General features: G+C 40.6%; 3 protein-coding genes across 3 annotated transcripts in view; 2 read left to right on the top strand and 1 right to left on the bottom strand.

Annotated features, from left to right (window-relative positions):
- Nucleotides 1–6,537, top strand: part of ZNF557 (zinc finger protein 557) — a 20,839-nt gene extending 14,302 nt beyond the window's left edge. The window contains exons 6-8 of the mRNA XM_010828306.1: nucleotides 1,791–1,886; nucleotides 2,368–2,450; nucleotides 2,937–6,537. Coding sequence (XP_010826608.1) covers nucleotides 1,791–1,886; nucleotides 2,368–2,450; nucleotides 2,937–3,719 — 962 coding nt within the window. The 3' untranslated portion in view covers nucleotides 3,720–6,537. The remainder of the gene's footprint in view (nucleotides 1–1,790; nucleotides 1,887–2,367; nucleotides 2,451–2,936) is intronic.
- A 503-nt stretch (nucleotides 6,538–7,040) lies between these two features.
- LOC104979782 (vomeronasal type-2 receptor 116-like) lies at nucleotides 7,041–11,302 on the bottom strand. The gene is given in 3 exon segments (XM_010828305.1): nucleotides 7,041–8,743; nucleotides 8,746–9,053; nucleotides 9,055–11,302. Coding segments are annotated over 3 exon segments (957 nt in total). The 5' UTR covers nucleotides 9,213–11,302; the 3' UTR covers nucleotides 7,041–8,252.
- Nucleotides 11,303–19,790: 8,488 nt separating this feature from the next.
- Nucleotides 19,791–26,388, top strand: part of LOC104979946 (RNA-binding protein with serine-rich domain 1-like) — a 9,203-nt gene continuing 2,605 nt past the window's right edge. The window contains exon 1 of the mRNA XM_010828492.1: nucleotides 19,791–19,866. Coding sequence (XP_010826794.1) covers nucleotides 19,791–19,866 — 76 coding nt within the window. The remainder of the gene's footprint in view (nucleotides 19,867–26,388) is intronic.

Genomic DNA, 26,388 nt, shown 5'->3' with positions numbered 1-26,388 from the left:
CATCTGTCATCTGCATATCTGAGGTTATTGATGTTTCTCCTGGCAGTCTGGATTCCAGTGTGTGCTTCTTCCAGTCCAGCGTTTCTCATGATGTACTCTGCATATAAGTTAAATAAGCAGGGTGACAATATACAGCCTTGACGTACTCCTTTTCCTATTTGGAACCAGTCTGTTGTTCCATGTCCAGTTCTAACTGTTGCTTCCTGACCTGCATATAGGTTTCTCAAGAGGCAGGTCAGGTGGTCTGGTATTCCCATCTCTTTCAGAATTTTCCATAGTTTATTGTGATCCACACAGTCAAAGGTTTTGGCATAGTCAATAAAGCAGAAATAGATGTTTTTCTGGAACTCTCTTGTTTTTTTGATGATCCAGCAGATGTTGGAAATTTGATCTCTGGTTCCTCTGCCTTTTCTAAAACCAGCTTGAACATCTGGAAGTTCACAGTTCATGTGTTGCTAAAGCCTGGCTTGGAGAATTTTAAGCATTACTTTACTAGCGTGTGAGATGAGTGCAATTGTGTGGTAGTTTGAGCATTCTTTGGCATTGCCTTTCTTTGGCCACCAGTGAAGCCCCAGCTTAATGGTTAACTAATGATTTACCAGAGATTTCCTTAAACAGTTGGAACAAAAAAGAAAAAAGCTCCTAGTGTCTCTATACAGGGGCATATCTTCAAACTCAGGCAGTTTACAACTTTGCCTTAGTTTTCACTTCCTCCTTGTGCTGAGCCTGAAGGTCTGTCATAGGTGAGGACTTAATGCCCTCTCATGTCTTTTCTGAGCATGTGCCCAAGACTGGTATGCATGTGGCTTTCCAGATTCAAAGGAATATGAGGGAGCTTTTCAAAAAGCTTTATAAAAATTCCCCAAAACATTTTAGGTTATACTTTTATTTTAGGTTTCTTGGTTTGCCTTTTGTTTTCCTCTGCTGTTTCCATTTGCCTCAGGAAGTAGTGGCTAATATATTGCCTTTTTAATGCCTTCAGCACAAGCTCACTGTGTAACCAGCTCAATCTTTGGAGAGTTTGGGGTTAGATAAGTAAAGGCAAGCCCTTTGGGCCAGTCCTTCAGGGAGCCACCAGAAAGGTCAAAACAAACCACCACAGTGTGTTGAGAATAGGGTCTATCCTGCTCTCCCTAGTACTAGGAATTGTCTTCAATGTCATAGCCAAAGCACGGAACAGAGGATGAGTCAAGGGTCACTTAAAAATGTCAGCTATTTTTTGCCCTTGATTAAGCATTTTCCTGGTTGCCATAGAGTTTTGGTAAGTTTTCAGGGTTCTGATAAAGTTGTTCTGATAGTTTTTCCAGTTTATTCACTGTTTCTGTAGAGGGAGGGACTTCTGAAGTTCCATATTCTATGATGTTCATTGTTGTTTTTTCTCACAAGACTTCAAGCTTTTCTCTGTTTCTGGAGTGTAGGAGTATGATGATGAAGGAGACAGATATGGCCCCCATGCTCGTAGAGTTCTTTAGTGCCTTCCCTATGAGCTGAATATTCCTTCCCCTGACTTTATATTTTCTATAGTTAAAAGCTTTATAGCATTTGTATTGTGTATTTAAACTTGGGTATGGACTTTGGGACTGTGTGTGCTCTGTCACCCTGGATATTGAACGAGATTGTTTGTACTTTTGTTTCCTGAGAGTTACTATAGTCATTAGAATTTAGATATAATTATTCCGTTGTTCCAAAAGCCACATTTCCCTATCTTCAGAATTCTTGGCTTCGGTTTCATAGAGTTGCTTGGCACTTGCACAGCCCCCCAATGGCACATGTCTTTTCTCCATGAATAGGATATCATGTTGATAAACCCAGTCTGATCTCCCAGTTGGAGCAAGAAGACAAGGTGGTGACAGAGGAAGGAGGAATTCTCCCAGGCACCCGTCCAGGTGAGCTCTAGGAGGATATGAGGAATAGTCTTTGAGGCGTAGCTCTAGTCAGTGATTCAGGGCATGTGAGTGTTACATTAGGAAATACCTAAAATGTGCTCTTTTCTGACAGAGATGGCCACAGAGATTTGGTATGAGCTTCCTCATGGACCTTCTTTCTTTGCTCTTTAACCCTCTGTTCAATGTCTGCTACTTTACTTTGGACTCAGAGGGGGAGAAAAATGTCCCTTTTCCTTTTTAAATAAGTCTCATATGAGCCCTTTTTCTGATTCCTTCCTGGAACTTTACCTTCCTGATAATTCCTCCTATAGTGTAAATCTCTGATCAATCCTAATCCTTTTAGAGTCCTTTTTTAGTACCTGTAATTTGTATACTCATATGCCTTTCCTTGAAAACCTCCTCAAAAACCCTAATCCCTCAGTTTGTCTTTACTCATATTTCTTTTCACCATTAACTTAAATTTCTTTTCAATTTGTTTTAGATTTGGAGACGGTACTTAAAGCAAAATGGTTAACTCCAAAGAAGCCTATTTTTAGAAAAGAACATTCTAATGATGTTAGAGCGGTAAGACCAATGTGGTAATTGCTGGTTTTTCTCAGTAGGAAAATTTCATAAGTTAGAAAAGCAACAAATAATCAGGGGAGTCATTATCGGGAAATGTCATTAACATGTGAGATAATGGTGTCTCAGGAGAGATACTGTAAATCAGTTGTAAATTTGGAGAAAATTATAAATTAGCTCCAGACTTGTTTCTTTGCTGAGAGTTCCCACAAGTAAATACTTCCTTAAATGTGACTGTCAAAATATAGAGTAGTCTTAAACTTATCAGAAAATGCTCTGTGAATATGATAAGGACTTGTGGCAATGCATCTGTCTATCCTTTCTTAACTTGTAAAAGCTCAGACCGGGTAGAAGCCATTTAACAAGCATTTAAAATAGATAGCTGCAACATCAATGATAATAATGTAACAGAATTCCTGGGAGAGAAAATTTGTATAACAGCATTGAATATTAAAAAATGTTATATAGATTTCGTTCATCTCTTAACAGGAGAGAAGTCATCTGGGAGTGAAACTCAATGAATGTAATCAGTGTTTTAAAGTCTTCAGCACAAAATCTAACCTTACTCAGCACAAAAGAATTCATACTGGAGAAAAGCCCTATGACTGTAATCAGTGTGGAAAATCCTTCAGCAGTAGATCTTACCTTACTATTCATAAGAGAATACATAATGGGGAGAAACCCTATGAATGTAATGACTGTGGGAAAGCCTTCAATGATCCTTCCTCTCTTAGACTGCATGTGAGAATTCACACTGGAGAAAAACCCTATGAATGTAACCAGTGTTTTCATGTTTTCCGCACTAGTTGTAACCTCAAAAGCCACAAGAGAATTCATACGAGGGAGAATCACCATGAATGTAATCAGTGTGGCAAGGCCTTCAGCACGAGGTCCTCCCTTACTGGGCACAATAGTATTCATACAGGAGAGAAGCCTTATGAATGCAATGACTGTGGGAAAACCTTTAGGAAGAGCTCATATCTGACACAGCATATGAGGACTCATACTGGAGAAAAACCCTATGAGTGTAATCAGTGTGGAAAGTCCTTCAGCAGTAGCTTTTCTCTTACTGTTCACAAGAGGATTCATACTGGTGAGAAACCCTATGAATGCAGTAACTGCGGGAAAGCATTTAATAATCTCTCAGCTGTTAAGAAACATGTGAGAACTCACACTGGAGAAAAACCCTATGAATGTAATCATTGTGGAAAATCTTTTACCACTAATTCTTACCTTTCTGTGCACAAGAGAATACATAACAGGTGGATATGAATGCAGTAACTGATTTCTTATCTCAGACAACTTGTGACAACTCACAGTCTAGATGTATGAGTCAGCTGCTGCTGCATAACAAATTTCCCCTTGAAACATAGTGGCTTTAAACAGCAAACATATGTTATCTATAGATCAGGAATTCAGAACCAGCTTATCAGTGTAGTTCTGGTCAGGATCTCATGAGGTTGCAATCAAGATGTCAGCAGGAGCTGCCATCCTCCACTTTATTGCCAAAGAGTCCACTTTCAAAATGGCTCACTGGCACACCTGGCAAGTTAGTCACTGGTTATTGGCAGGGAACCTTCATTTACTCACTGTGTTGGATTCTCTACAGGGTTAAATATCTTTATGATGTAGAAGCAGGGTTGTCCCAAAGCATTGGATTTAAAGAAGAGCTAATGCAGAAGCTACAGTGTCTTTTATGACCTTGTCCCAGAAGGACATATCGTCACTTCTTCAGTACTTTAAGGGTCACACAGATCACTCCTGATACATTGTGGGAAGAGACCATGTTCAATATGAATATCAGGAAACAAAGATTGTTGGGAACCATCTGAGAAGTCACTGAAAGAGGGCCTTCAGGAGACCCTCTTTCTTTCAGTCAATTCAATATGAAGTAATATTCGGTAACTCCTGTGTAAATTCACTCATGAAAGAAACCTCATAAGTCCAAGCTTCATGATAAACTTTCAGCTCAAACTCACCCTAACGTACATAAAAGGTTATGTATTGGGGATAAATCTGAGGAATACAGTCATGATATCTAGGGAGTCATGTGGCAGGGAAAATCTGATGAACATCATCAGAATGTAAAAGCCTTGAGGGACACTTGTCCCTTAAAATGTCCCTTAGAACATGTGAGAGGAATCACTACAGAGGAACACTCATGTAAGGAATGTGGAAAACCCTGTAGCACAAGCGTTTTTGTTAACAGAAGATGAAATTTCAAGTACTAAGTACGATGGGAAAGCCTTCAGGGTTCTTTCAGTTTTTAAGAGACATGAGGATCGATTCTGGAGAGAACAAACCATTGAATGGCATCAGTATTGGAAAGCCAGTTTCCCACATTCCTTAAACTTGTGAGTATAAAGAAGGAGGGAATGCCTTTAATGATAGCTCTTACCTTAGGAAAAGTATGAAATTCCTGGATGCAAAAACCTGTGAGTGGATTAATTTTGGAAAGTCTTTCGATGACTTCTGTCTTTGTTGAATTGTGTGAAGTCACCCAGGAGGGGCTTCGGGAAGGGAGCCCAAGAAGGTATTCAGCATGAGATTGCCTTAGCTCTTCTCTGAGTGGCCATGGAATACTTTAAAATGGGAATGGAAAAGGGTAAATGTTAAAAGTGTGGGATTACCTTTCAGTGTCTCATCCTTAGGATGGGGCAACTAGTTCTTTAATTTTCAGTCTTTTTGATTAAGTAACAACATTTGTGTCTGCAGCTGTGCCCTAAAATAAACCTTAAGTTATGTTCTGTAGTTTTGTATGTAATACATTTATCATCATTGACTCTGAAACTATTAATATACTGCATATTCATAAAGATATTTCTGACTATTGCCTGAGTGATTTAGTTTATCCTAGGAAAAGCTAGGATAATTGCTAAACACCTTTTAGCAATTGCTAAATAGCTAAATTACTATATACTTTTTCCTAATTTAATGGCATTTTTATTAAGTGGATTTTATTATGCTGATTCTTTTTTGTCTTTCCATCCTAGTATGGCAGTTATTTTTAGCCTCTTTCCCAATGTCCATTTCCCCCTATATTTTCTTAAAAGAAGAAGCAGATTTTTTTCTTTAAACTTTTTTTCAAGTTGTTGATGAATAGTATTGAAAATAGTCAATCCACAGGGCATCCCCAAAGCCCAGGGAGGTGTTCTGCTCTGCTGTCCATGAGAAGTAGGTGGAAGTCACAGAGGGGAGTGAGGGGGACACATCATTGTCTGGCTTGTCTGCCTCACCCATATCCTGTTCATCTTACCCATTCATTCTTGTGGAGTCAAGCTGTAGAGTTGGAAGAACTATATTTTGATCATGATGACAATGACCACAGTATGGCAAAAATCACAATGAGTGGGCTCCCTAAGAGGCTCTGATTGGCTCTATCACCTACAGGCTGCTTATTCCTAAACTTCTTACATGATTTATAAGTAACCTATGTGGTTGAGACTCAAGTGATTCTTTTTTGTTTGTTTTTGAGGTGGTGTTCTGTTAATGTCCTGCTGAATAATATTATTAGTTGGTCATTTTATAAATGCTCCAAGATTATTTGAAAACTGTGTGTGTGTGTGTGTGTGTGTGTGTGTGCTCAGTTGTGACTGACTCTTTTTGCGACCCCATGGACTGTAGCCCTCCAGGCTCCTTTGTCCATGGGATTTCCCAGGTAAGAATCCTGGAGTGGGTTGTTCTTCCCTTCTCCAAGGGATGTTCCCTATCCAGGGATCAAAGTGGAGTCTTCTGTCTTGCCAAGTGGATTCTTCACCAGTGAGCCACCTGTGTATTCTCTAATTTTCAGATATAGAGTGTATTCTCATTAACTCAAGCTAAACATGTTTTCAGATATATTAATAGTATGTACCTGAAGCTTTTCCCCCTCTCTCTTAAACATAATTACCAATAGATGTGAATTAAAGTTCTCTACCATGGTTGTGGATTAACAAATTCATTTTGGTAATTCTGTCATTTCTTTCTTTATGTATTTTAATGTAATGTAAATAAAGTACATGCATTTCTAAGGTGGTTGATCAGAAACTGAAGAGGAACTGAAGAGCCTTTTGATGAGGGTGAAAGAGATGAGTTTAAAACTCAGCATTAAAAAAACTAAGATCATGACCTCCAGTCTCATCACTTCATGGCAAATAGAGGGGAAAAAGTGGAAGCAGTGGCAGATCTTATTGGGCTCCAAAACCACCGTGGATGGTGACTGCAGCCATGAAATTAAAAGATACTTGCCTCTTGGAAGAAAAGCTATGACAAACATAGACAGCATATTAAAAAGAGACGTGGCTCTGAAAGAAAAAAAGGTCCATATAGTCAAAGCTATCGTTTTTCCAGTAGTCATGTAAGGATGTGAGAGTTGGACCAGAAAGAAGTCTGAGTGCCAAAGAATTGATGCTTTTGAATCGTGGTGCTGGAGAAGACTCTCGGGAGTCCCTTGGACAGCAAGGAGATCCAACCAGTGAATCCTAAAGGAAATCAATCCTGAATATTCATTGGAAGGATTGATGCTGAAGCTCCGATACTTTGGTCACCTGATGCAAAGAGCAGACTCACTGGAGAAGACCCTGATGCTAGGAAAAATCAAAGGCAAAAAGAGAAGGGAGGTGCAGAGGATGAAATGGTTGGATGGCATCATGACTCAATGGACCCATGAATTTGAACAAACTCCAGAAGATGGTGACGGACAGGGAAGCCTAATATGCTGCAGTCCATGGGATCCCAAAAAGTCAGACATAGCAACTGAACAACAGAGAAAAAGAAAAACTAAAGCATTGAGAGGAAATAAAATTCCTCATTAAATAGAGAATACCATCTTTATCCATGGTTAAAACATTTTAATGAGCTCATTTTCTTTAAGACAAATAACTCAGTATGATATAGATAGAAACATAGTATAATTTTTAGAAATTAGAGATGCTGATTCTCAGATTCACAAGGAAAGGAATTTATTCAAAGAGAAATAACTTTTATGGGGGGATAAAATGAGAGAGGATGTGGGAAAAAGTAACATACCAAAATATTTCTCAGAAGTTCATTATTGGAGGAAAAAACTGGACAAACTGAAAATGTAGAGACTCCAGAAAAAGCCCATATTTATTTGGAAACTCAGAAGTTAAGATTAAGTTTCTATTTTAAGTAAATTGCAAAATTATGATTTGAGTGAAGAAAATATACTACCAGTAATTTAAAAAATTTAATTTTTTAATTGAAGGATAATTGCTTTACAGGATTTTGTTGTTTTCTGTCAAACATCAACATGAATTCACCATAGCTACCAGTATTTTTCACTGGCTACTTTCTGCATTCAGAAAAAAATTATTTTTCAGTTAAAATTTTATTTTCAATAAAAATCTCTGAATGAATTGCACTAATGTGTGAAAAGCATGTATACCTTCAGTATTTTCTCCTAATAGGAATCTTTCCTCTTGTCAGACATAATACAGTAAAGGGTGGCCCAAAATGTTTTTACAGAGAAAATGAACTTTCTGGATACAGGAATGGAAGAAACAATAAGGATGTACTTACTGAATACTTAATGATGGAGGAACCAGCTAGATTCAGTAGCAGGAGCTTTGAGGAGCCGTTAATCTGAGATAGAACATCTATCCATAACTCTAAATGACTGAGACTTTTAAAAAGAGAAAACAGATCCTCTGCAAAATAGCTGTAAAGCAATTCTGATGCTATTATTGGAATGAATACGAAATACCTATCTGGTATACTGCTAATGGCAGCTTGCTGCTCTCTATTATTGGAATGAATAGTATCTATCTGGTATACTATTCAAAAGCCAAGTGTAATAGCAACTTACTATGAGATAAAACCTGAATGCAGATTTCTCTTAGAATCTGTTTGATACTTTAAACCTTTCAGAGAGTTCTCAAGTCTCAGGAGGGTATAGCACTTTGGGGCAAAGATACAGCCTAGGAGCCCAGCACTAGAGGCCAAGATGGAGATGATCTCCACGGCCACCATAACCTTGCCCTTGGTGCTGTGGCAGATAGGGAGAAAGGTGACCCAGACACTGAGGAGCACCAGCATGCTGAAGGTCAGGAAATTGGCTTCACTGAAGGTGTCAGGCAGCTTCCTGGCCAGGAAAGCCAAGGAGAAGGTCCCCAGGGCTAAGGAGCCCAGGTAGTCCAGGACACAGTAGAAGGCAGTGACCGAGCCCTTGTTGCACACGATGAGGAGCTCCTTGGGCTCAGAGTGAGTGTCCATCTCAAGGAAAAGGGGATAGGCTCCCAGCCAGACTCCACAGATGATCACCTGGATCATGGAGTACATGGGAAAGACATAGCAGGTCCTGTTAAGAGCAATCGCCTCATTGTTCTTCCTGGTTTCCTGGCCTTGAATGCCAGGATCACAGCCAGGGTTTTGGCTAAAACAGTGGCCACAGCCACAGTGAACACAGCTTCCAATGTGATCTGTTGGAGGATGCAGGTGGCTGTGTGGGGATGATTGATGAAGAGTAAGGAGCAGAGGAAGCATAGGAGGAAGGAGATGAGCAGGACATGGCTGAGAGCCCGGTTATTGACCTTGACTATGGGGGTGTGTCGGTGCTTCACAAAGACCCACAAAACCACAGCCATGAGGACACAAGCACGGAGCTGTGCAGGCCAGTGACATCCCCAGAGAACCCTCTAAGGCCACAAAGGTCAGGACTTTGGGGAGGCAGCGATTTCTCTTCCTGTTGGGGTACTCTTGGTCTGGGCGCTGGACACAATGCTGTGCACCTGGGGAGAAAGACAGCATTTCATTTTCACGATTCATTTTTATCACATTTGAACATTGTCACCATTTCTGTGAGGTGTGTATTCATCCCCTCTGATGTTACCTTCAAACAAACCAAGTTAAGACTGTTTATACCAAGGGACAATACTTTCAGGAAACAAAACATGTATTAATGAATCTAATGACGTGGTGGAAATGGATGTGCTCATTTGTGGTTCAGTTAACAAAGGCACTGATTCTTCCTAACTCTTTACTCTCCCCGGTACATGAGTAAAGTCATAAATTTAAAAATGGTAAGTTTGGCTTTATCCAAATTAAAGTCTTTCGTGTATCAAGGTAAGTGTCAAGAAAGTGAAGGCACAGTGGAACAAAAGGGAGAAAATATTTGTACTTCTTCATTTGATAGGGCATTAATATCTGGAATCAATCCAGTACTCCTACAAACCCACACAACAAAAATACAACCCAATTAAACTATGAACAAAGGACGTGTGTAGACATGTCTCCAAAGAAGATATACAAATGGGTATTAAATACAAGAAAATATGCTCAAAACCAATATGTGTTACAAAATGCAAACTAAATCATGAGATAACCACTTTATACCCCTAGGATAGCTATTTTACAAAATATAGTTAAAATAACAACTGTCACTAAGGATGTTAAATAATTGGAATCTTCATACATTACTGGAAGGAGTATAAAATGGTATAGCTGAAGTGAAAAGCAGTATGTCAGTGTCTCAAAAAATTACACATAACATCACTATAAGAAAAAGATATCCCCCTTCTAAATATTGATATATACCCAAAAGATATGAAGGCAGTGCCTTAAGTAGATATTTGTACATTACTCTTATCAATGTTATGATAACCTAAAGGAGGGAAGCAGCACAAATGTCCACTAAAGACAAATGAAGTGATAAAAGGTACTATCTATATGCAATGAGCACTATTCAACCTTGAAAAATAATGAAATTGTCTTAACATGCTGCAAAGTGGATTAATCTTGAAAGTGTTATGGGAAGTGAAATAAGTCAGACCCCAGAGAACAAGCACTGTATGGTTCTACTCACACGAGGTGCTGAGGAATAAACAAGTTCATAGACAAAGGAGGTGGAAGAATGCTCACAAGGGACTTCCAGGAAAGAGTATAGGGGAGTTACTTTTTAATGTCTATAGAATTTAATAATGATAAATTTCTGTACATGGATAGTGGAAATGATTGCACAACCATTGAAATGTACTTATAGCACTGACTTCTACACATAAGACTGATTAAAATGGTAAATTTTATATATATTTACCACAATAAAATGTGTAGATCCAATAATGAATAAAGGCATGAATTGAGAAGCTGGTGCACAATGACTCTGCCTATGCCCTCGGTCTCCTTTTTAAGGAGAAAGGGGAAAGTGGTGAAGTTATCATTACATTTTTATACCTGTGTGGTTGGAAATGTGTCTCTCAGACAAAAAGCACAAGTAAAGCAGCACATTGGCCTGCCTTGTAGAATTTTTCTGAATCCTAAGCTGTAGCTCTGGCTACACACACACTGGAATATTATTCTGTCATAATAAAGAATGAAATCTTATCATTTGTGGCAGCATGGGGACCTAGGAGGTATTATGTTAAATGTAATGACTCAGATAAAGACAACAACTGAATGATTTCACATGTATGTTTAACGGATAAATGACCCATCAAAACAAAAAAACCAGACTCACAGATACAGGAAACAAAAAGGTGGTTGCCAGAGGGGAAGAAGCTGGGGGGAAAACAGAAACAGGTGGGGAAGATTAGAATGTACAAAGTTCCAGTTGCAAAATAAATGTCCTGGGTATGAGATGTACAGTCTGAGGAATATAGTCAACAGCTCTGTAATATCTTTGTATGGTGATATATCCAAACTATAGTGGTGACCATTTTCAAATGTATAGAATCATGATGTTATGTAACAAGAACTAAAAAAGGGAAAGTAACATGGTAAGTCAAATATTCAAAAACAAACTCATAAGAGAGTTCAGATTTGTGGTTACCAGCAGCAGGTTGAGGGGTGCAATTGGATGAAGACTGTTAAAAGATACAAACTTCCAGTTATAAGAAAACTAAGTCCTAGGGATGTACTGTACAACAACAAAAAAATTAACGCTGTTATACATGAAAGTTGTTAAAAGAGTAAATCCTAAATGTTCTCATCACAAGGAAAAAAATTTTTTTCTTTGATTATGTATCTACATTAGATAATGGATGTTCACTAACCTTATGGAGGTAACTATTTCATGATGTCTATAACAAGTCATTATGCTGTACCCCTTAAAATATGGTGCTGTATGCCATTTCTATCTCAATAAAACTGGAAGAAGAAATAATAATCACCTATACAAATCTGCTCCTGCTGGACATTGGCTCAGAACACCTGTAGGCTACGTAGTGTAAAATCAAGTTTTGCAATCAAAGGATGAGTTTAGTGCTGACTTAATGGGTGCACACATAATCTCATATGAGGACTCTCTGATAGTTTTACAATGTGTACATCTCATCTTGAAAAGATCTCATACCTCTTTAAATCCAATAGGCCATTCTATCATCTTTTCCTTGATCACCAAGCCTTGACCATGTAGACTATTGGAGCCAAACTCTCCCACTTTAATCAGGAGCCCAAGACCACCTGGAAAACTCACAGCATTCAGGATATCATACTGCACCACATGACTTCTTTTCTCTTCCAAGGACGTGTGCTCCCCAACACTGTTTCTAAATTGAATTTTATACAGGAATGGGTGAAGCTAGAGGAGGAGAAAGATTGGGAAATGTAAAGTGTATTCAAATTAGAGATGGAAGGGCTATACTTACAAAGCAAGCACTTCTCCACTTCCCTAAACTCAAGCTTTCTTGTTGGTAGAAGCTGAGTTTTGTTTGGGTGTTTATCATCTCTTGGACTCTAGTGACATGAACTTCTCCTTTCATCCTGAAAACAAGGAGAGAAGGAATTGAATACAGTCCAGACACTGTTCAAAGCCTTGCCTTTGTTATAAGTTTTGGTAAACCTGACCCATAAAGTTTGCTTGTGGCTTCTGGAAGGAAATACCTGTATTCTCAAAAAGGTACAACATGGAATTTTTTTTTTTTTTTCTCATCCTGCAGTTGGATGTTTTTGATCAAGAATATGACTGTCTGACTGGATTCCATGGTGGCTCAGACAGTAAAGAATCTGTATACAATGCAGGAGACCAGGGTTCGATCCCTGGGTAGGGAAGATCCCTTGGAGAAGGGAATGGCAACCCACTTCAGTATTCTTGTCTGGAGAATCCCATGGACAGAAGAGCCTGGTGGGCTACAGTCCATGGGGTTGCAAGAGTGGGACACGACTGAGCGACTGACACACACAACACATGGGACCTGGCTAGACAAGAGGCTGAATTCTAAGCTAATTGGTCAAGTTGCCATTCAAAATGCAGTCCATTTCTGAAAGTAGTGTTTGTCATCTTTGATGCTTTTGAACTGTGGTGCTGGAGAAGACTTTGAGAGTCCCTTGGACTGCAAGGAGATCAAACCACTGAATCCTGAAGGAAATCAGTCCTGAATATTCATTGGAAGGACTGATGCTGAAAATGAAACTCCAATTCTTTGGCCACCTGATGTGAAGAACTGACTCATTGGAAAAGACCCCGATGCTGGAAAAGATTGAAGGCAGGAGGAGAAGGGGATGACAGAGGATGAGATGCTTGCATGGCGTCACCAACCTGATGGACATGAGTTTCAACAAGCTCCAGGAAATAGTGAAGGATGGGGAAGCCTAGTGTGCTGCAGTCCGTGGAGTTGCAGAGTCGGACACAACTGAGTGACTGAACTGAGTGAACTGATGACTGTCTGATGACAATAGGTGAAACATGCTCACTATAGGAGAAAATTAAAATCTATAACTCATAAAGCATTAATGGAATTGTTGATTTAGGCTTTTAATCCTTGAACCACAGGAGTGTTTGTCACTTTGTTGTGGGATATAGTGAACGCTTTCATTTTTGAGGTACAATTCATGTAACATACGACTCACCATTTCAAAGGGGACAATTTAGTGGGTTTTAGGACATATGGAATGTTGTGCAATCATCAGCACTCTCTAATGCCAGAATATTTTCATCATCGCAAAAAACCCGTGGGAGTTAAACAGTCACTCCCCTTTTCTCCCTAAACACGATCCCTGCCAGTCATTAATCTACATTCTGTCTATAGATCTGCCTGTTCCTGACATTTTTTATGGAAGAAATTGTATAATATTTCCCCTTTTGTGTCTGGTTTCTTTCACTTAGCATAATGTTTTTAAAGCTTGTATGTATACCAATAATTCTTTTCTTTTAATGACTGAATCTTGCTTCATTGCTTATCCGTTTATCCTTTGGAGAACTAAAATGTATCCAAATTGTAAGGGAAGAGGTAAAACTGTCTATTTGGAGATGACATGATACACTATGCAGAGCCATAAATCCTCCACGCATAAATCCTTAGAACTAATCAATGAATTCAGCAAGAGTGCAAGATACAATATTAATATGCACAAATCTGTTGCATTTGTTTATGCTAATAATGAAGTATCAGAAAGACAAAGTAAAAAAAAATACATCGCATTTACATGGAATCTAGAAAGATGGTGCTGATGAATTCATTTGCAGGGCAGCAATGGAGATGCAGACATGAAGAGACTTGCGGACACAGCAGGGGAAGGAGTGAGTGGAACGAACAAAGAGAGTAGCAGGGAAACATATACATAGATAGCCAGTGGGAATTTGCTCTATCACTCAGGGAGCTCAAACCAGTGCTCTGTGACAACCTGCTGCTGCTGCTGCTGCTAAGTCGCTTCAGTCGTGTCCGACTCTGTGCAACCCCATAGACAGCAGCCCACCAGGGTCCCCCATCCCTGGGATTCTCCAGGCAAGAACACTGGAGTGGGTTGCCATTTCCTTCTCCAATGCATGAAAGTGAAAAGTGAAAGGGAAGTCACTCAGTCATGTCCCACTCTTAGCGACCCCATAGACTGCAGCCTATCAGGCTCCTCCATCCATGGGATTTTCCAGGCAAGAGTACTGGAGTGGGGTGCATCGCCTAGAGGGGTGTTAAGATGGGATGGGAGGTTGGAGGGAGGTTCAAGAGGGAGGGGACATGTGTACCTATGGCTGACTCGTGTTGATGTCTGGCAGAAACCAACACAATATTGTAAAGCAATTATTCTTCAATTAGAAATAAATTTTAAAAAATTAAAATAAATGTAAATAAAATCACACACACACAAAAATAGTTGGAATAAACTTAAGAAAAGAGATGAAAGACCTGAATGCTGAAAACTATAAAACACTGGTTGTGGAAACCAAAGATGATGTAAAGAAATGGAAAGATTTCCCATACTCTTGACCGGAAGAGTTAATATTGTTAAAATGCCCACACTATCCACAGTGCAACACCTGAAAATAACACAATATTGTAAATCACTGTACTTCAATTTTAGAGAGTCATGTAACTGCAAACAATGTAGAGCGAATAACCTAACATCCATTCCTAACAAAACCTCAGCAAACTGGGAATAGAGGGGATTCCCTCAACTTGATAAAGCACATGTATGAAAAACTCACTACTTAACATCCTACTTCATGGAAGCATTAAGTATTAAGCAAATACTAGCAGATCATAAGGGAATGAAATAGACAACAATTCAATCCCACTTTCAACAGTGAATAGATCACCCAGACAGATAACAATAAAGAAACTAAGTGAAAGAAGCCACTCACAAAAGGTCACGTTTTACATAATCCTGTTTATATGAAACTTCCAGAATTGGAAAATCTAAAGAGACAGTAGATTATCAATGTGTGTTGACAGCAGATGAAAATGGAAAGAAATTAATGATGACCATGAAATTGCATTTTCGGGTGACACAAATATTCTAAAATTAGATAGGAGTGAGGGTTGCACAGCTCTGTGAGTGTGCTAAAATCACTGAACTGTACACTATATAAGGCTGAATTTTTTGTGTGAATTATATCTCCATGAAGCATTGCATTTATTTTTTTAAATTTAGTATAGATGGATACTGATAAATTCTGGAGTTAGATGAAAAGTAAAGCAAAAGTGGAAAAATAAAAAAAAGTTAACTGCAAAGTCTGAGGAATTCATACTTTTTGAATTCTCCACATCAACACAGGATTAAATGGCAAAACAGACTGAGGATAAATGATGGTCAAACATCCCACAGTGGACTCAGGTAATTGTTATTCAAATCATGGAATTATTCACTTTCCAATTCAGGGAACATGGGTTCAATCCCTGGTCTAGGAGCTAAGAAAGCCCACATACTGCGATGAAGATCCAGCATAGCACAAAAATAGTTTTCATAAAAATAAATAAATAAATTAGTAACAGAATAATACTCTGTAGAAGTATCATTAAAGATAAAGGCTATGATCATACAAACACCTTTACAAATAGGTAGAATGTCCTAAAACAATAGGTAACAATACTGTGACTCTAATTAGTAAAGATGTGCACGTTAAAATAATGGCCTTAAAATAATTTTAAAATGGCTTTATCTTTGTGCCTCTCATGTGATGCAGAACACACGCTCAGTTGTCTGACTCTTTGCAACCCCATGGACTGGACCCTGCCAGGTTCCTCTGGCCATGGAAATCTCCAGGTGAGAATACTGGAGTGGGATGCCATTTCCTTCTCCAAGGGGTATTCTTGACTCAGGAATGAACCCACGTCTCCAAGTCTCCTGCATTACAGGCTGACTCTTTACCACTGAGTCACTGAGGAAGCCAAGTTCAAAATAGAATATTCAGTTGGTAAAAATGTGGGAAAAGAGTTCCATCCCTGGGTTGGGAAGACCTCCTGGAGGAGGGCATTGCAACTCACTTCAGTATTCTTGCCTGGAGAATCCCATGTACAGAGGAGCCTGGCGGGCTACAGTCCAAGGGGTCACAAAGAGTGGGACAGGACTGAGCTACTAATCACCCATAACACAGAAAAAGGATGACCCTGCCCTCTGCTGGCTGGCTTGTAAAGTGCTAGTTTCCCGGCAGGTCCTTGACCACACACCACACACACCAAGAGCTGTATGAATGTGCCTGTGTTTTGACCCAGCAGTTTTACAATTACCTCAATAAGAGAAATGCCCAAGCTTGTTAAGAAGGATTAGTTATCACATGTCTATTGTCATATAACACAATGACTAAAGTGTTGCCATATCTATATGACATGACTTCTGTAGACATTCAATAATAATCATGTAGATATACATTTACTTAAATTACATCCATGATACACTGTTAGGTATGAAAGTCTGTTTACAGAATGAACTTGACCATATACAATCATGGACTAACCCAGAGACTTTTAGGAATAACTTTGACAATCACATATGCCTTCAGCTCTTCTGTCCCAAATGGAGATGGCCAGAAATTTCTCTGGCGTCCAGTACAGGAGGAAGGGAACAAAGTTTGACCTCCAGCCTTTGATGTTAATAACACTCCCACCGCCTTACCCTCAACACTGGCCTCAAGGAGAAAACAGGTTCCCTCTTTCCCCTCACGGGGCCTGAGATCAGAGGGTCTACTTCATCCCCTGATAGTCACTTTCTGACACCCTAACTCTGGTAGAAGGCAAGTGATCCATAGCTTTCACCAAACTAGACACTGTTTGTGCCTGAAATAATTTCCATAAAATATTCCATAGGTTACTTTTAAAGTTATGGAAGGAAACCAAGAGGAAACAAAGCATGAAATGAGACAGCTGGAACGGACAAAGATTGGACACACAAACGTCCTCACACAGATAAAACTCTGGAAAGACTGAAATTCTAACCCCAGAGGTCATAGCCCTCCAGCGCAAGAGCACCTGCCAAAATGACTATAGATTTAAAATTCCAGAAGGAGTTAGTACTGATGGAAACAACTCACGAAAACAAAGTGTGGAGTTCCTACACATCCCTTTACTCTTCCAAGGGCATGCAAAGTGAAAATGAAAGTCACGCAGACTCTTTGAGACCCTGGAATTCTCCAGGCCAGAATACTGGAGTGGGTAGCCTTTCCCTTCTCCAGGGGAATCTTCCCAACGTAGGTATCAAACCCAGGTCTCCCGCATTGCGGGTGGATTCTTTGCCAGTTGAGCCACAAGGAAAGCCCAAGAATACTGGAGTGGGTAGCTAATCCCTTCTCCAGGGGATCTTCCCAACCCAGGAATTGAACTGGGGTCTCCTGCATTGCATGCAGATTCTTTACCAACTGAGCTATGAGGGAAGCCTAGACATGTTGTTAAATGTTTCAGAGGCACTAGCAATTCCTTCAACAAACAAAGCATGAACAGCACACAGGCGGTTTGAAGGAAATCCCTTGTTAGGCATCATTACTGGAATGAAACCAGAGACATGCTTGCTTCACAGTTGGATTAAGTCCAGATTTTAAGGCAGTGTTTTCATTTTTTTCCTGGAGAAATTAATGCAATGGATAAAAAGTGAAGGGCATTAACCTGGTCTGAAATGTTATCCCCTTTTCTTGTTTGGCCTTCAGAATAATGGGCTGAATATCTCATTCATTGTAAGGTTAAATGATGACTGATGTCCAGTGGGTCATAATGTTTAAGGGTTGTGGATTTAAGGAACTTAGGGTCTCCAGGGGTGCACACTTCAGCAATGTCCCTGTCAGAAGTGAGCAGCCAGACTGTGCCACTTTCTCCTAAGTGTGACCTCAGACCAGGGGATCAGTGACTCGAGGGATGGTGTGCCTCAGTCGGAGGATCTGACAACAGCAGGGGCTGGAGTCCCAGCAGGTTCACTAGTTTTGAGACCTCTGCGGAATGATCATCGAGAATAGGCTCATGGAGCTGACACAGAAGTTGTCTAACTCTCTCCTCTGTCTTGAAGGGAGTGGGGAGAAAAAAATTAAGGTAAAAAAGAGGTAAAGAAGATCACAATGAGAATCTGATCCTAGTTGCTCAGTCATATCTGACTCTGCATCTCCATAGACTGTAGCCACCAGGCTCCTCTGTCCATGGAATTCTCCAGACAAGAATACTGGAGTGGATTGCCATTTCCCATTCCAAAGGATCTTCCCAACCCAGGGATCAAACACTCGTCTCTTGGATCGCCTGCTTTGGCAGGTGGATTCTTTACCACCAGTGGCATGGGGAAAGCACCAGTAAGGGTATGTCAGCCTACAATTCTGCAATTTCTGTGCACACCTTAGCATCTTCTCTGTGGGATTAAATGGACACACACACACACCCATGTGCACGTGTAAACAAGAACTTACTTACCTGTTGTTCGCCTCTTGTTTTTGGCTGCCCACAAAAGAGATCCGAAATGTGTCTGAATCCTGGTACAACTCATAAAGAGGAAAAAATCCACCCCATCACTAGGTCCCCATCTCTACAGACTCTTGGCTTCTGGAATCGCAAACAATGTCCATAATACAGCTCACATACGGTGTATAAGAAATGCAGGAGGAGGAAAAGACAAATCAGAAAGGACATGGCAGGGTCTGCACAACAGGGAGACAAAACCCCATGTCTAAACTGAGCTGGGAAGAAGCTGGCTCGGGAGCAGGTCTGTAGGCTCTGCTCTCAGAAGGGAAAACTTCTCCTCACGCCAGCACAGCACAGGCCACTGCTGCTCTGTCTCTCAGCCTGTGAGAACTGCAGGGTGTGTGCCAGGCTGGTGTGCCAGACCAGGGCACAGGTAGAATCATAGGGCAGGTGTGTATAAGGGGGTCACAGTGCTGAGACCTCATGCTTGGTGTCCCCGTGACGCGAGCAGCCTGCCTTCCCCTTCTTTTTGCTGCTTCATGTCAGTCCCATGGAGGAGCTCTGGGGAGGCTCCTGTCCTGGGGCTCTGCACCTGCCTCCCTCAGTCCTGGTGAGAAGCAATGACCATAAACATGTTTTTCCCCTTCCCTCTGTGATTGCATCATAGTCTGTGACTCTCAGGCTTCAGGGCTTGGAAACAGAGAGGGAGGTGTGGGGGAGACGAGCCCATCCCGACACTGAGGGCTCTGCCCTCCTGTGTCCATGGTTGACCTCCCTGCACGGAGCTCATGGTGGTTTTGTCACCAGGGTTAGACAAGCTGGGACATGGCAGGGTTAGAAACAAGCTGGTCTGAAATCGTCTTAGGACTCTTCATAATAATTTCAACTGATGCTTTAGTAAGAAAGTAAATTTATTCATCAATTACTGATCTTGGCATATATAATTAGGAAAGCCACTTCCTTGATCTCAAATACAATTTGAAATCTATCTTATTAACAACCTAATTTTATACCACAAAGTGTTAGGAAATACAGTGAAACCTAAATTCACATCTATCACAGAGCATGAAATGATACAGATTGTATGGACAGCAGAATAAAAGAGAGGAGAGAAAAATAAGAAGGAAAATCAACAGTTTGTTCTTTGCAAAGATCCACAAAAATAACAAACTTCAAATACAATGACTGTGAAAAAGGAGAGAAGATTCAGTTACTCAAAATAAGAAATGGATTTGTGGGCATTACTCCTGAATTTATAGGGGAAAAAAGGATTTGAAGAAAATACTATGTACAGCTGTACGTCAACAGATTAGATAACCCAGACAAAATGGACAAATTTCTGGAAAAGCTGCTCCCAAAACTGAATCAAGAAGAAGTAGAAAATCTGAATAGACCTATAACCTGTAAGACTATGGAATCAATAATCCAAAAAGTCTTATAAAGCACAGCCTGTACCACATGGTTTCACTGTTGATTTCTACCAAACATAAAAAATGACTTAACAATACTGATTCTAAAATGCTTCCCAAAAAAACTGAAGAGGAGAGAACTCTAACTCATTCCATGAGGTCAGTATTACCCTTTTACCAAAGCCGGAAACAGACAATACAAAAAGAGAACGCAATTAGATGCATATACTTGTGAGCACTAGTAGAAAAATCTTTAACACATACTAGCAAACTGAATGTAGCAACACATTAAATGGGTTCTGAACTACAGACAAATGAGATTTATTCCTGGGGCCTAAAAGGATGGTCCAGTGTATGAAAACCAATCATTGTAATAGCTAATAATATTATGACACTCCTTCATAACAAAGACACTCAGCCAGCAGAAGAATAAAAGGAAATTTCAACAGAATAGAGGCCATACATCAAAAACCTGCATCTGTCATCTTAGTTGATAAAGAAAGCCTGGAAATATTTTCTATAAGATTAAGAACCAGGGAGGGATGCCTGCTTTTGCCACTTCTAGTAAACTTAGCATAGGAAGTCCCTGCTAAACCAAGAAGCAAGAAAAAGTTATGAAAAGACAGTTACATTACAAAGGAGGAAGGAAAATGACCCCTGTTGATAGTGAAATGGTGTCACATGTAGAAACGCTTAGATTACACTCAGACACAGCACAAACACATGGCAACACACAGGCACACAGTTAGACCCAAAAAATAAACTCAGCAAAGTTGCAGGATAAAAAATCATCACACAAGGGGCCTCCCTGCTGGTCAAGTGGCCAAGACTCCGAGCTCCCAAAGCAGGTGGCCTGGGTTCGAACTCTGGTCCCTGGTCTGGGAGCTAAGATCCCACATGCATGGCAAAGCAAACAAAAACAAAAGCATAAAATTAAAAAAAATACCTAAAAAAATAAACACAAAATTATTATTTTTATATACCGTAAGCACAAATAATTCAAAAAGGAATAAATTATTAGGAATAAACATAAGCAGTGAGGCAAAAGATTTTATTCCCCAAACTATAAAGTATTGCTGAAATAAATTCAAGGAGATATAAATAGGAAGACATACCATTTTATTGATTGGAAGACTTAATACATGAGAATGTCAATACTACACTAAGTCATCTACAAACTTAATGCAATCTTTATTGAACTTTTGATAACATTTTTGTGGAAATAGAAACATGTATCCCACCATTTGTTTTGAAAGCTCAGGCACCCTGCATAACCAAAAGAATCCTGAAAGAGCAAATCAAAGTTGAAGGTATAAAACCTCCTGATCCCAAAATACCCGAAAGGGTTACACCAAAGTAATTAATCAGTGTGGTACTGGAGTAAATAGCATTGAAATAAAGCCTAGAGCCCTGGTAAAGAACAACAACAAAGAAACACAAACTTCCTCCAACATCTGGTCAGGTGAACTTCAGTAAGGCTGACAGGCTCATTTAGTGGGGAAGAGACAGATTTTTCAACAAATTACATTGAGTAAAGTAGCAAAGGAAGGTGAGGTGGGCATTTTTCATTCATAATGAGAGCCAAGGCAGGGTCCTCGGGATCGGACCAATCCCTGGGATGATCAGCCCTGAGTGTCAGGGGTAATTTGGACAAATCTGGTTATTGAAGGGGTTGGTTCTTCCTTCTTTTGGGACAGACATTCACCCTGGACACAGATTCCCCTTCCCCGCAGGCAATGTTCCTAGATGTCTTATCTATCGTCCTGGTGTCCCCCACACGCTGCTTCTGATGAAGGAACTCACTGCACAGGAAATGAAATGTGGCAGCAAGACGCAAACGCTTTCCCCAGCCATCCTGAAGCAGCCGGCCTGATGCAACAGTGCAGTGGGCTTTGGAGACCTGAGAGTCAGTGTCCTCTGGGGGAAAATACCTTGCAGGGCTGGGGTGCAGTTCTTCTGGTGGTTCTATAAACTCAAAAGGGCTTTCCCAGCGGGCACAGTGGTAAAGAATCCTTTTGCCAATGCAGGAGACACAAGAGACAGGGGTTCAATCCCTGGGTTAGGACGATCCCCTGCGGGATGAAATGGCAAACCGATCCAGTATTCTTGCCTGGAAAACTCCGAGGACAGAGGAAATGCTGTTTTCTCAGTCCTCAGCTTCCATTTCAATAATATCTGCCGCTCTTAATTCACTCCCCTGTGAAACTCCTTTACCCCTTGAGTCCTTTCTCTTCTCTTAAACATAAAGGCATACTACTCTCCTTCTTTCTCTTCACTCTTTTATTTTGGTGGCATCACATCTTAAACCCTACATTTCCATTTGGTTCTAGTCTCATATATTCTGGCTATAGTCAAGATACCTACTACCAGTTTTCTGCAACTTTCACTAACACTCTACCCAAAATAGAACTGATATAGAATCTTAAGTAGTCTCTACAGTTGACTGTTGAACAGTGCAAGTTTGAACTGTATGGGTCCTCTTATAAGCCTATTTTAAAAAAATAAATTCATACCACAGTACTCCACAACCTGTGTTTGTGTTACAGGGAAGAATGGACTCCATGTTGGATCTATTTCTTTTACTTAAACCCTTAACTTTGTTTCTGGTTGCTTTTGTTTACTAAAAGGACACTACACAAAACCAATGGGAAGCAAAGGTTCTATAGCTGTATCCTTTTCGTTCACTAAAAAGATACTGTTTACCCTGCCTCCACCCCTCTGCCTGAGTATCCACCCAAAGCACCTTAGTTCAGGACCCTGTCCCCCTGTGGATGGCAGGAAGGAAGAAGTTAACACATCTCCCCGCTAAGACTATACCAGAAGATACTTGCAAGATTAAAGGCCATTTTACTTTGCTTCCTCACCTCCCCCTGTCTCTGTTCTATAAAAGAACTTGGCATTCAGACCCAGATAAGTTGGTTATTTTGAGACATTAGTCCTCTGTCTTCTCGGTCATCAGTTTTCCAAATAAAGTTGTGCTCCTTGCTGCAGCACCTAGTTTCTCCATTAACCGGCCTGTTTCGTGGCCAGCAAATCGAGTTTGGACTCAGTAATGATTGTTTGAATGTGCAGTTGTGGAACCATGGATGCCGACTGTGGAGTTATCCCCAAATTCTCAACTCTGTGGAGGGGCTGGGCCCTAACTCCCACCCCCACGCCCATTGCTTAAGATTGTACTTGCCACCTCTCCTGACTTCCTCTTTCCTTTAAAAGGCACTTCATCTGATCAGCCACTTGAGCTGGAAACCAGAGTTATCTCTGGTTCTGTCCTTTCCCTGCATATCCAGTCAGTAAGTTCAGAATGTGCGTGTGTGTGTGCGCGCGCATGCACGCACCACACACTCAGTCATGTTCAACTCTTTCAGATCCCATGGACTGTAGTCTGCCAGGCTCCTCTGTCCATGGAATTTTCTAGCAAGAATACTGGATTAGGTTGCCATTTCTTTCTCCAGGGGATCTTCCCAACCCAGGGATGGAACCCTCAAGTTTTGTGTCTCCTGCACTGACAGGTGGATTCTTTACTACTGCGCCACCTGGTAAGCCCCCACAGTAAGGTAATGTTCTAAAATACTCTGATGGATTCACAAAATAACTCTCTGCATCTACTCTGATGCATTAGGTAGATTGGTGTTTGTTACGAGGTATAGTAAAGAAATTCCAGGCACAGTGTTCTCTTAGGGAAACAAAGATCTACACTGTTGCTGAGGCAGGTTGTGAGTTCTAAACCAGACCTGGAATCCTGGTCCTTCTAAAGCTACTATGAAGTGCAGAAAGAAACTTTCACTCTTATTTTTGTAGAATGTATCCCAGCTGAGGGAAAGAAAACATTACAATGTTGGTAAGGTCTGCAAATACCTAACCAGGCACAAAATGTGTTAAGTTTTTTTCATCTACAATAGTATCTGATGGTGTCAGTCACCTCAAATTCTTGTGTTTGTGTGCATAGATTTAGGAATCTCTTCAATGCCTTGGATCTGAAAGAGAGTGTGTTCTCTGGAGATTGGGTTATCCCCTGATTGGATTGTCCACTCTCTTCCCCTATTAAAGGAAAATCAGAGACAGAAGTTAGTGGACTTTCCAGTGAGCCACAGGCTGACTGCATCTCAAGAGTGGTCAGAGGACAGCGCTTGAAATTGGGGGAATCTACATAGACCAGATTTCCAAGCTGGCCTTAACTGGTGAGCATGAAATTGATACTGATGGCTAAGCAGTATACATCTACATTTGCCTTTTCTAAAATCTCTTTGTTTTAGCCAACAGTAGCTTTTAAAATGAAAAGTTACCTTACTGAAAGTTATTTCTTTGGTGTTAGTATTGAGAAATATTCAAGGTATTATATAGGTTTGTGTATGAAGCTTTCTTGGGATAATTAGCCAGATTTAAAAAAAAAAAAAAAACAACACAAGATCAAGAAGAAGTAGTATTTGTCTGAACTCTGAGTTTTTTCATCTACAATAGTATCTGTGTCAATAGCCTCAAATTCTTGTGTTTGTGGGTGCAGATTCAGGAATGTCTCCAAAACTTGGATCTGAGAGGGCGTGCCCTCTAGATTGGGTTGTCCACTGATTGGGTTGTCCACTGATTGGGTTGTCCACCTTCTTCCCCCATAAAAGGAGAGGCAGAGGCAGAAGTCTTTCCATTGAGGCACCGGCTGTCTGCATCTCAGGAGTGGTCAGTGGACAGCTCTTAGAACTGGGGGAGCCTGTGTTGACCAGATTTTCAAGTCAGTCTCTTCTGGTGAGTTTGGAATCCATATTGATGTCCATCTATATACTTTTGCCTTTTGTACAATCTTTTTAATTAAGCAAATAGTAGCTCTTAAAATGTTCTGTTACTGAAAGTTATTTCTTTGGTGTCAGTATTAAGAAATATTCAAGGTTTTGTATAGGTTTGTGTATGAAGCTTTCTTGGGATAATCAGCCAAATTTTTTTTTTTTTTAAATCACTATGAAGTAGAGGTAGTATTTGCCTGGGATCTGTTTAAATAGTTCTCTCTGGAAAATGTTTTACCCACAAGTTTATTTTTCTTGGTTTTTATTTTTCTTTCTTTCTTTTTAAATTCAGCTCTCTGATTGCTGTTCCACCCAAGAGTTTCTGATTCATCACATCTGGGAGCAAGGCCTGAGACTCTCCATTTCTAGTAAGTCCTCAGGTATTGCTGCTGCTCTAAGGACACACTCTGAGAACCACTGGTCCTCCTGCTCACAGTCTAAGGATGTTCTCTGAGAACCACTGGTCTAGCTTGTCCCTGGTGGGGTGCAGAAGCTCTCTGAGACTTGACGGGAGGGTCCTTCCTATAGGCAGAGGCCTAGGATGACCCCATAGCAAGAATGGGTCCATACTGCCCCAGATTCTGCCATACTGGGGTTCAGATTTCTTTCTCTTCCTGTTAATAGTGCTTATAATGTGGGTTGAGGAGGCAGTGCTCCCATGAAAGGAAATCAGATTGCTTTCTGAACTAGCTGAGCTACAAAGACTAGACTGTCCCATTGGTAAGCTGGAAGAAGAGAGAATGTTCCAGGCCATCTATCTGATACATCAGCACAGAGTCTGCCCTTCGTGGTTTATTTTCCCCTGTGGTGGCCCTAAGCTGCAAGGAAGAGAGTAGAAACTCAACATCCATGGGCCCTGGTGACAAGGAAGGGGAGGTGCAAGGACTTGGGTTAAGGATTATGATTGTGACTTGCCTATATCACTCGCAGCAAGGTCAAGGTGACTTTTATAAGTTATTTTACAGTGTCCTACTTTACTTTTTTCTCAGTTTGATTTCTCTACCTGAGATATCCTCTGAAGCTATGTCTAACTTTATCTCATTTCTCTTCCAAATTAATCCATTACCTTTGTGTATTCTGATGTTCCTATAATTCTTTCTTTAATGTCTGCTGCTTCCCAGGTGTTGCTAGTGGTAGAGAACCCGGGTGCCAATGCAGGAGGCGTAAGACACACCAGTTCAATCCCTAGGTCCAGAAGATCCCCTGGAGTGGGGAATGGCAATCCACTCCAGTAGTCTTGCCCGGAAAATTTCATGGACAGAGGAGCCTGGTGGGCTACAGTCCATAGGGTTGCAAAGAGTTGGACACCACTGAAGCGACTGAGCACGCAAGGCGATGTCTACTGCACTGCAGGCAGACTCTTTACCATTTGAGCCCCCAGGGAAGCTCAATTTGTACACCTGTCTAAAAAACCTGGAACCTGCTTTGATGTTGGGATAAAATAAGCTAGTACATCATTGGCTCTTGTATTTCCGGGAATATTTAGTAAACAATCAAATGTTTTTTTAAAAAATTCAGCTCTATGATCCGTATGTATCATCAAGTTAAATGGCTATGGCTGGTCGCTCAGTCGTGTTCGACTCTTTGCGACCCCATGGACTGTGGCCCGCCAGGCTCCTCTGTCCATGGGATTCTCCAGGCAAGAATACTGGAGTGGATTGCCATTCCCTTCTCCAGAGGATCTTCCCGACCAAGGGATCGAACCCGGGTCTCCTGCATTGCAGACAGATTCTTTACCGTCTGA

Source organism: Bison bison, unplaced genomic scaffold (genome assembly GCF_000754665.1).
Source record: "Bison bison bison isolate TAMUID 2011002044 unplaced genomic scaffold, Bison_UMD1.0 scf7180017864492, whole genome shotgun sequence".
NCBI lineage: Eukaryota > Metazoa > Chordata > Mammalia > Artiodactyla > Bovidae > Bison > Bison bison.
The sequence above is the reverse complement of the archived record's forward strand: the minus strand, read 5'-3'. Positions and strand labels throughout refer to the sequence as shown.